This window comes from Corticium candelabrum, chromosome 11 (assembly GCF_963422355.1).
Source record: "Corticium candelabrum chromosome 11, ooCorCand1.1, whole genome shotgun sequence".
Taxonomy (NCBI): Eukaryota; Metazoa; Porifera; class Homoscleromorpha; order Homosclerophorida; family Plakinidae; genus Corticium; species Corticium candelabrum.
The window spans coordinates 6450327-6460326 of NC_085095.1; the positions used below are offsets into that span (position 1 = coordinate 6450327).

General features: G+C 37.8%; 3 protein-coding genes across 3 annotated transcripts in view; 2 read left to right on the plus strand and 1 right to left on the minus strand.

Annotated features, from left to right (window-relative positions):
• The window catches only part of LOC134187435 (intersectin-1-like), a 17221-nt gene extending 10450 nt beyond the window's left edge, over positions 1–6771 (plus strand). Inside the window, exons 23-32 of the mRNA XM_062655554.1 lie at positions 7–105; positions 2561–2728; positions 2785–2856; positions 4423–4554; positions 4610–4737; positions 5362–5444; positions 5503–5586; positions 5647–5741; positions 5794–5872; positions 6467–6771. Coding sequence (XP_062511538.1) covers positions 7–105; positions 2561–2728; positions 2785–2856; positions 4423–4554; positions 4610–4737; positions 5362–5444; positions 5503–5586; positions 5647–5741; positions 5794–5872; positions 6467–6621 — 1095 coding nt within the window. The 3' untranslated portion in view covers positions 6622–6771. The remainder of the gene's footprint in view (positions 1–6; positions 106–2560; positions 2729–2784; positions 2857–4422; positions 4555–4609; positions 4738–5361; positions 5445–5502; positions 5587–5646; positions 5742–5793; positions 5873–6466) is intronic.
• Positions 6772–7414: 643 nt separating this feature from the next.
• LOC134186885 (charged multivesicular body protein 2b-like) lies at positions 7415–8538 on the minus strand. Its single transcript, XM_062654966.1, has 6 exons — positions 8485–8538; positions 8339–8430; positions 8138–8281; positions 7897–8050; positions 7727–7833; positions 7415–7665 (listed from the first exon to the last, which is right to left on the minus strand). The coding sequence occupies exons 1-6, from the start codon at positions 8492–8494 to the stop codon at positions 7543–7545; spliced, it is 630 nt and encodes a 209-aa protein (XP_062510950.1). The 5' UTR covers positions 8495–8538; the 3' UTR covers positions 7415–7542.
• Positions 8539–8574: 36 nt separating this feature from the next.
• LOC134186873 (trichohyalin-like) overlaps positions 8575–10000 on the plus strand; it is an 8165-nt gene continuing 6739 nt past the window's right edge. The window contains exons 1-2 of the mRNA XM_062654949.1: positions 8575–8708; positions 8778–8878. Of these exons, the coding sequence (XP_062510933.1) occupies positions 8592–8708; positions 8778–8878 (218 nt within the window). The 5' untranslated portion in view covers positions 8575–8591. The remainder of the gene's footprint in view (positions 8709–8777; positions 8879–10000) is intronic.

The following is a 10000-nucleotide window of genomic DNA, read 5'->3' on the forward strand; positions in this document are numbered from 1 at the left end:
GTCTAGAGATGTGCTCACGATTCGCGTACGGGAGGACTCCGTCTTAGTAGTTTCCTACTGAAGCCGATGCAGAGAGTAACAAAGTACCCTCTACTAGTCGAGAAGGTCAGATGTTTGTGCAAGACATTATGTCATAGTTACATAGTATGTCATAGTTACGTACTTAGTTGGCAAGTCAAACAATCTTTTATGGTATCGATGCCTCCAAGGTGTCTCTCCAAGGTGGTTTCAGCTATGAGCCGTAAGAAACGGGACTGTGTAAGAGTCACAAGACTTGGCGAGTAGCTACTCTGTATGTTGTTTAAGCCCTGTTTACAGTACCTACGTTGGAACCAATGGAATGAACATAACGAATGTTCTGTGGGTTGTGTTCACAATTTAGTGTAAGCCAACGTAGACAATGTGACGTTACGATAGCAGACACCTCTTTCCAAGTGTTGCTCTTGGCATTAATGTCTTTGTATGCATGGGAAGTCACTAGCCACAAGTAAGGGTAGCTTTTGACGGCTTCAGGTACTGTAAATCAATAAATGTTCGTAAGCTATTCATTTTGTAAATTTTGTAGATTGAAAAGAATTTATTAACTTAAATCATCTACTAAATTTTGTAGCCCAAATATCCATGCGGATGCACATACAATACTGTCTGAATGATTGTCTTTATTGTTTGGGTTGGGCAGAAACGGCTTTCTTGGCTTAGGGTATTGTCCAGTTGATGAATTGGCTTTGTAAGCTAAGGACATATTGAGAACGAAGTACGTCTACAGGCACCTAACCGGATGTAGACGGAGCCTTGCCACCTACATGCACATGTTCAAGATGCGGACTGATTGAGGAGACTTTGCGAACATTTATTTCTTATGAAACAGAATTTGGCATTTTATGAACATTTGTGGTTACGAACATTTATTGATTTACATTAGCTTTTCTTCCATATTGTACAAATTGGCACTCGCTACTGTAACCATGCACGTGATTCCTTGCACAATAGTTATTGGTCAAACGTTCGTAGTGAACGTAACAAACATTTTATTCATTGTCAAACAGTTCATACTTCTGGGCATGGCGGGAAAGGGTCTGGCTACGCGAGACTAAGGAATGTGAGTGAGCATCATAGAAAGATGTCATGAAAGAAAGGTGCGCAGTTTTAACTTTACATATCAGACTGAAAGAATTATCACAGGGTACGGTAGTACTTTGTATATAGGGATTGCCCCTGTTACGGAGTGTCTGTGGGGTGTGGTCATCTTTTTGCACGCTTATAAAACATAGTAAATGAAGACTAAAATTTCTCAAAATCAACGAAATGAAATGTTTGTATGTCCTGTACTATATGCTATTTTTGTTTTGGTCACTAATCATGTAACAACCTAGAAAACAGTTGCTAGCCTCGAAGGCCCATGCGCCAATTTTCTTCTTCTTCTTCTTCTTCTTCTTCTTCTTCTTCTTCTTCTTCTTCTTCTTCTTCTCCACGGATCTCTTTTTGTACGTTACATACGGCTGTGAAACTTGAGAAAACGCTTTAGAATTACCCAAACTCTATTCGTTTGGTGACTAGAGAAACTGAAATCAATGTTAATTAAAAATTGTGTTTCTTTCAAGCAGATTTGATCCAACGACCGACATCAACGCTATTGCACAGTTCGGGCCAATCACGGAGCACTATTTGCGATTGCTTGTCCATGGCAACCAGGGACAATGGACGAAGAGCCAATTAGATAGGCCAAACGCGTTTATGAAAGAGTTTATCACCGAAACTGTGTAATTCGATCATGTTTGCCATTGTGCGGTCTAGTCTGACATTGTTTGCAATCTGCATCGCAAAATTGACAAATAAAATTACGTATGCATAGCAATTTATACGGAAACCCAACATTTGCAATGCATATCCCATATGTGATAATCTTTGGCTTTGACTATAGCTACTAAGCCAAATTCTACTCCAACATCCATTGCATATTCAATTATACACGCAGAGAAGAAAAACAATGCACAGGCACTAAAAATTAGGATCCATATTCATGCAACATGCGCTAGGATACCATGGTACCATATATTCCCCGTAGACCTATAAACCACTTGAGTAAACTACCTCTGAATCATGTCTAACGAAAGCTGTTACATATAAACAGGTCTAATTAGAGCTAATGAAAACGTGCTAAATCTTAGACATGCTTATAGAAAAGACATGTGCAGCCTAGGTTTACGTTGCACTTTTGAGCTCCTAAAAACTTAGCAAACTAGAATTTTTAAAAAAATTTCTCTAAGAAGAGAAATAGATGTAGGGATTGTACAAAAAGTAATAGAAACAAGATCTATAGATAATATGAACCAAAGCCAGACATCGTTAGTGAAAACATTTAGTCGGTTGGAAGGATTCACTAATGATGTCTGGCTTTGGTTCATATTATCTATAGATCTTGTTTCTGTTACTTTTTATACAATCCCTGCATCTAATTCTAGTTGCTATAAGTTTGGTGCTTCTATGACAACCTCGGATAATTGAACGCAAAATATTATTTATTATAATTGTTTAATGTATTGCTCTGTTATTGTGTTAGATACTGAAGTACACTCCAAGTAATCACTGCGATCACGAGTCGTTGACTGAAGCGCAGAAGAAGGCTGAGGATCTTTGCAATCAGGTGAATGAAGGTGTGAGGATGCAAGAGAATTCGGATCGTCTGGAATGGTTTCAGATTCATGTCAATACGACTGGCTTGTCTGAAGTAAATAGAAAGTGTGTAGTTGTTATGCGTGTTGGTAGCTCTTGTGTGTGTAATAGGAACTGGTTTTCAATTCGTCTACAAATTGTATGGGCACTCGCAAGATCCTTTACTCAGGACACTTGAAGAAGGTAAACGTTTGTTTATTTCTGCTCATGCCTTGGTGTGCATGCACAGTGGAGGCATACAGTTACTGAGTAGATCGTTTGTCTGTCTTTCTGTCTGTCAATTGTGTCTGTCTGTCTGTCTCTGTCTGTCTGTCTGTTTGTCTGTCAAATAATCATATATTTTTATACATCAAAGCTAATACATGTGAAACTAAAGTAACATTGTCACAACTACAGCAACAGATTACACAAATACATAACAAGTAGAACTACAAACAAAACTCTACAGCAAGTACAAGTTAAGCAAGTCAAAAGAAATGATGACATTAGAATCCAAACAAGACCAAGAGATGATGACAACAGAATCCAGAGAAGACGCACTAGGCCACAAGGGCAAGGTAAGGCTGCGATAATCCCAGATGCTGAAGTCACAAGATGGACGATAAGAGGAAGACGAAGATGAGATGATGACGACAGAATCCAGAGAAGACGCACTAAGCCATGAGGGCAAGGTAGAGGTGGGATAATCTCAGACGCTGAAGCCACAACAGTAAAGACAGAATGCAAACTCGATCACAACACAGTAACATAAGCCACAAAAACTGTCTGTCTGTCTGTTCCCAGATGTCATGTCATGGTTTGCAGGTAACTTCGTTGAAGTTTCGCATCGAAGTTTTGTGCCTGGTGTCCGTTCTTCGTGGTGTCTTGGAGTGACGGAGCTGCTGGTCCCCGAGTATGCCAGCTGACCAAGTTGGAAGTGGATGGTTCTCCTGATGAAGCTTTCAACATTGAGTCCTGGGGCCCCTCTTCTTGACTCAGATCCTGGACACGTGTCTTTGGCGGACTCCATGCTGTGTTGTGTTGTAGCTAATGCATGGGAGTGTCAGGACGTGTGCATGGCTTGTGCAAGGAAGACGGATTAGATGTACTGTTTTGGTTTTGTTTCTTTGTAGTAGTAACTGGTAGTCTAGCTCTAAGACTCTTGAGTCTAGATGTTTCTGCACCACGGCTTTGTGCTGTGTTGGTAAAGGCTACAGTTATGCCTATATGCTTGTTAGTTATTGCGGCTGTATGGAAGAATAAACCACTGTCTGTCTGTTTGCCTGCCTGTCTGTCTATCTATTTGTCTGTTTATCTATTTATCTATCTCTCTGTCAGTCTGTCAGTCTGTCTGTCTGTCTGTCTGTCACAAACATTTACATCTTGAGCAACTAAAAGAGAAACGTCTACAGGAACATTCCGATCCTGAAGCTTTCAAAATTACACTACGTTTTGATGATCTAATCTGGCTATGCTAATGCCTACCTGTCTGTCTGTCTACCTGTTTGTCTGTTATCACTATCTACTTGCACGGTAGACTTTAATAATGACAAGGCTTTAACTACGCGTAAGAAGTGATTTTTTCAGATTTCTTGTATTGTGGTTCATTGAGTTGCAAGATAAAGCTTTGTCCTTGAGTTATGTGTGATTTTTTGGTGCACGTGCACATTAGAAGTATACGGTAATCTGCCCCACTTGGTTACATACATACACCCCACGGTATCAGCACCCCTGGTGCTTTCTCTTTGAGTGATTGTTGTGCGATTGTAGGCTCGTAGTGGTCGAGAGCTATTTGGAGTTTTGTTCAATGATTTTCTCATGCTCACGCAAGCTGCATCACGGAATCCCATTTCGGCAATTTTTGACTTGTCGTCCACTGTGAAATACGATATGTATAGGAAGGTGGGTTGTTTGTGTGTTGGCTGATTTTCGTGTGATTTGATTGTTGGGATTGTAGCCTTTATTTGTCAATAATCTGGTGGCACAGCCGATGTCTGGTGGTCAGTATGCTGATGAGTGTTGTTGGTCGTTGACGTTTGGAGAGGAGAAGCCGCTGATTGTGAAAGCGGATAGTAATAATGAGAGGTTAGATGCGTTGTACACACACACACACACACACACACACACACACACACACACACACACACACACACACACACACACACACACACACACAATGGACAAATGTCAAGCCCTCCACGTCATTCGTGAATGATGTCAACCTTAAGGTCAGTTGCGGAGATAGCTTCCCCTGCCTCTAGAGACAGGGCCTCCATGCGCTACGTGGAGGCTTAAGGCCAGCACTACAATCCACCTGGAGTTTGGCCAGAGTCATCCAAGGGCACTGACTATGGCGCAGCTTTGGGACTGGACACCAAGGCCCACAAGTACTCATCTGCTGCATAATGTAACTGCCAAGCCAGTGGTCATGTCCACCCCAGTCAATGACCAGGTACTCATTTATACTCCTGAGTCGAGAGAAGCAATTGTGTGTAAGTTTCTTGCTTAAGGAAATTATGCCATAGCTCGCCATCACTGTGACTTGAACCTGCAACCCTGCAAGGTCCCGGATGTTTTCATTCTCCAAATGCACTCTCTAACCAATTGAGCTACGGCACACACACACACACACACACACACACACACACACACACACACACACACACACACACACACACACACTGACAAATGGTTTGTCACTGTTGACAGGAATTTATGGATTTTTAAAATTCAAGAAGCAAGTAAGAGCTACAGAGACAGAAAGAAATCAATCGAACAGCAAGAAGAGCAACGTAACACACAACCAACACAACAACTCATCATAACCATTTAATCAATTGTCGTGTGTAGTACGTAGAAGTAGAGGCCGAGGAGTTGGCCAACTTGCTGTCACAATTGTTGAAGCAACTGACCTACCAATTGGGGATATCTCTGGTGAGTGACAGTTGACGATGTTTGACTGTTAGTCTGATGTGCCACTATGATCTAATGCAGGCAAGAGTGATCCATATTGTGTGGTTACACTTGGTGTTCAGACACAGAAGACGAATGTCATTGAGAAGACGTTGAGTCCAAAGTGGAATACGAGGGTAGGATGAGTTAGAGTAGTTGTTGTTGTTGTGATGATATTGTTGTTTGTAGATGGATTTTGCAGTTCGTGATCCGAAGCAAGATAGACTTTCTATTGTTGTGTATGATCGAGACTTCTTCTCACCAAGTGGTGTGTGTGTGTGTGTGTGTGTGTGTGTGTGTGTGGTGTACATGAATGTTGATCTGTCTGTGTGTGTGTGTGTGTGTGTGTGTGTGTGTGTGTGTGTGTGTGTGTGTGTGTGTGTGTGTGTGTGTGTGTGGTGTACATGAATGTTGATCTGTGTGTGTGTGTGTGTGTGTGTGTGTGTGTGTGTGTGTGTGTGTGTTTGTCTGTCTGTCTGTGTCATGTGTGTGTGTGTGTGTGTGTCTGTCTGTCTGTTCGTCTGTCTGTCATGTGTGTCTGTCTGTTTGTCTGTGTCATGTGTGTGTGTGTGTGTGTGTGTGTGTGTGTGTGTGTCCGTCTGTGCCATGTGTGTGTGTCTGTCTGTCTGTCTGTGTCGTGTGTGTGTGTGTGTGTGTGTGTGTGTGTGTGTGTGTGTGTGTCTGTCTGTCTGTGCCATGTGTGTGTGTCTGTCTGTCTGTGCCATGTGTGTGTGTCTGTCTGTCTGTTTGTCTGTCTGTTTGTTTGTCTGTGTCGTTTGTGTGTGTGTGCACATGCAAGTGCACCTTTATGTACAAAACATACCAAGAACCATCCAGTCATCTGCTGTACTCCAATTTCTAGACTTTTTGGGTCGAGCTGAAGTTCTCCTCTTCGATCTCCTTAGAGACGGCCGAGGGCCATGGGACAAGTGGCTGGTGCTCCACGACGTAAAAACTGGTGAAGTACACGTACAGCTAGATTTCAAATTTCACCGTGCAGTAAGTAAAGACCGGTAATGGATTACACTCGAGCGTCAAAACATTTTTTCATTAATATTAACTTCTATCGGTGTGATGCAAGTTAGTTATGGTGTGTGTATATACTTAATGCTTTTGGAGATAACTTTCTATATTAAATCAAGTTGTGAAAGGTTTTCTGTATTGGAAGTGTTGAATGGGATGTTGACGAATGCGATATTGAAGTGTAGTGTGTGTGGTGTGTGTGTGTGTGTGTGTGTGTGTGTGTGTGTGTGTGTGTGTGTGTGTGTGTGTGTTTTCTTGTATACAGAAATTGAAATGGCTGGCCAGAGTATATGCATGGGTTAGGAATGAACGCACACACGTGCACACAAACACACACACATGTACACACACACACACACACACACACACACACACACACACACACACACACACACACACACACACACACACACACACACACACACACACACATGTATGCATACACACACACACACATGTATGCACACACACCACACACGTGCACACATGTACACACACAATTCTTCTATTGTATTTATTTAATGAACTACTGGTAGTGTATTGTATATGAGAGTTGCTATGCATTACCCACTACCGTGTAACTAAAACCAGTTTATATTAATTTGTTATATAATTATGTAATGTATAAGTGTTCATACAAATTTCAATCTAATGAATTACTACTATGGGTGCTGCTATGCATTACACTAGTTTATATTAATTTGTAATGTAATTATACAAATTTCAGTTTAATAAAAAATTATTTACTTAATTTAATTAAATTACATAACCCAGTACACCTCACACATTGAATTCAATGAAACCAGTTCATGTCCAAATACAAGACGTCGCCTTGATCGCAACCATATCTCATCCCACACGCAAATAGATCGCAATATAAGTATCAACCACATCATACAAGATATACAAACACATCTAGAGGTCTTTGAGTCTCGCCAACTGCTCGGCAAGATCGTCTTCTGGCGCTCGTGTCCGAGTCTTCGCTTTTACTCCTTCCGATGGTAATGCAGAGGCGTGAGCACGAGGTGCTGCAGCAACCTGTAATGAAAATGATTGTGTGAAGTCGTGTGGTGTGAATTAAGATGGTCACGTGATTGACTTTTCCGGTGATTTCGATGCCGATTTCGTCCAAGACTTGGTTCATGATTGCCTCGCTCTCTTCCTCGTCTCCCGATTCGTCCAACACCGAACTGAGAGTGTCGTCCACTGGAACAGATTGGGTCACAAAAATTGGGAAAAATATTAATTAATTTTTTGATATCAACTAACTCATTTCTTCCGTCATTTCCATTTTCGATGATTCCATTTCAAATTGTTGTAATGTCTGTTGCATCGCCTGGGGACTGATCTGCGCATTCATGGCGGTCATCGTTCTTGTAGTGTTGGCCATCGCGTGCGCTAACTTAACATTGGAATGCATTGCCTGTAAACACGTGACACGAGTTGATTTCAATCAGCAGCCATATTAACATTCCCGGATGTTAATAATTTCAGTCGCATGTACACTCACTGTAGTTTGCGCTCCGATGCTTTTAACCTTCGTGCTGATTCCCATTGACCTTGTTTTTTGCTTTCTCACGCCTATCAGCTGTTTAGCCAGCGATGTGGCCAATTGTTTGTTTCCCTGTTTGGCCGCCTTCTTAATTTCGGCTTCCTAATGCATCAAATGGACTATAGGCGTTGTTTTATAAACATTTTAGTCGTTACATACGAGTTGTTTCTCTTGTCGCTCTAACGCTCGTCTGTCTCGCTCCAAATCTCGTTCTGTCTTCTTCAGTTCGCGTTTCTGTTGACGCACTGGATCTAGAAACGTACATTAAACGCGCTTGCTTTTATGTCGAGCGCACTGTCACTCACCTCTACTCATAATCTTGTTTCGCCGGATCAGCGTTCTTAGCCCAGGTTTTGCGCATGCGTACGTTGTATCAGACTGCTGCATAGCAACGCCCCGGAAGTCTACAAACATGGCGACCAACTCTTCTCGTCCGCCGCGACTTTCTCCTCTCTTGGCCGATGACTGCGGTGATGTCGAATGCGATTTAATGCTAGACGCCCTAGAACATCATCTCGAGCAAGTAGAAGTGAGCTACGACGTCATTTCAATAAAAAACGAAATTCTGTACAAAAAATTTGATGTTTTGGTGTGTTAGGGAAGACTGAATGAATTGTTAGTAGAATCCGAGGCACAAAAAGTAAAAGAGAAGGCCAACGTTGCGAAACCAGCAAAGGATACTTCAAACAACAAATCAAGGTACAGCATAATGTAGCTAATTGTTTGTGTATGAATTATTGTATTATAATTTATAATATATTATGATATTAATATATTGTATTATAATTTATAATATATTAGGATATTAATATATTGTATTATAATTTATAATATATTAGGATATTAATATATTATATTATAATTTATAATATATTATGATATTAATATATTATATTATAATTTATAATATATTATGATATTAATATATTATATTATAATTTATAATATATTAGGATATTAATATATTGTATTATAATTTATAATATATTATGATATTAATATATTATATTATAATTTATAATATATTAGGATATTAATATATTATATTATAATTTATAATATATTATGATATTAATATATTATATTATAATTTATAATATATTAGGATATTAATATATTGTATTATAATTTATAATATATTAGGATATTAATATATTGTATTATAATTTATAATATATTATGATATTAATATATTATATTATAATTTATAATATATTAGGATATTAATATATTATATTATAATTTATAATATATTATGATATTAATATATTATATTATAATTTATAATATATTAGGATATTAATATATTATATTATAATTTATAATATATTATGATATTAATATATTATATTATAATTTATAATATATTAGGATATTAATATATTGTATTATAATTTATAATATATTAGGATATTAATATATTATATTATAATTTATAATATATTATGATATTAATATATTATATTATAATTTATAATATATTATGATATTAATATATTATATTATAATTTATAATATATTAGGATATTAATATATTATATTATAATTTATAATATATTAGGATATTAATATATTGTATTATAATTTATAATATATTATGATATTAATATATTATATTATAATTTATAATATATTAGGATATTAATATATTATATTATAATTTATAATATATTATGATATTAATATATTATATTATAATTTATAATATATTAGGATATTAATATATTATATTATAATTTATAATATATTATGATATTAATATATTATATTATAATTTATAATATATTAGGATATTAATATATTGTATTATAATTTATAATA

Excerpts from the sequence above, each read along its gene's own strand:
- LOC134186885 (XM_062654966.1), bottom strand. Across the intron at positions 8,051-8,137 it reads GCATCGGAGCGCAAACTACA|GCAATGCATTCCAATGTTAA; the intron begins GTGAGTGTACAT and ends ACGTGTTTACAG. Across the intron at positions 7,834-7,896 it reads GGAAATGACGGAAGAAATGA|TGGACGACACTCTCAGTTCG; the intron begins GTTAGTTGATAT and ends AATCTGTTCCAG.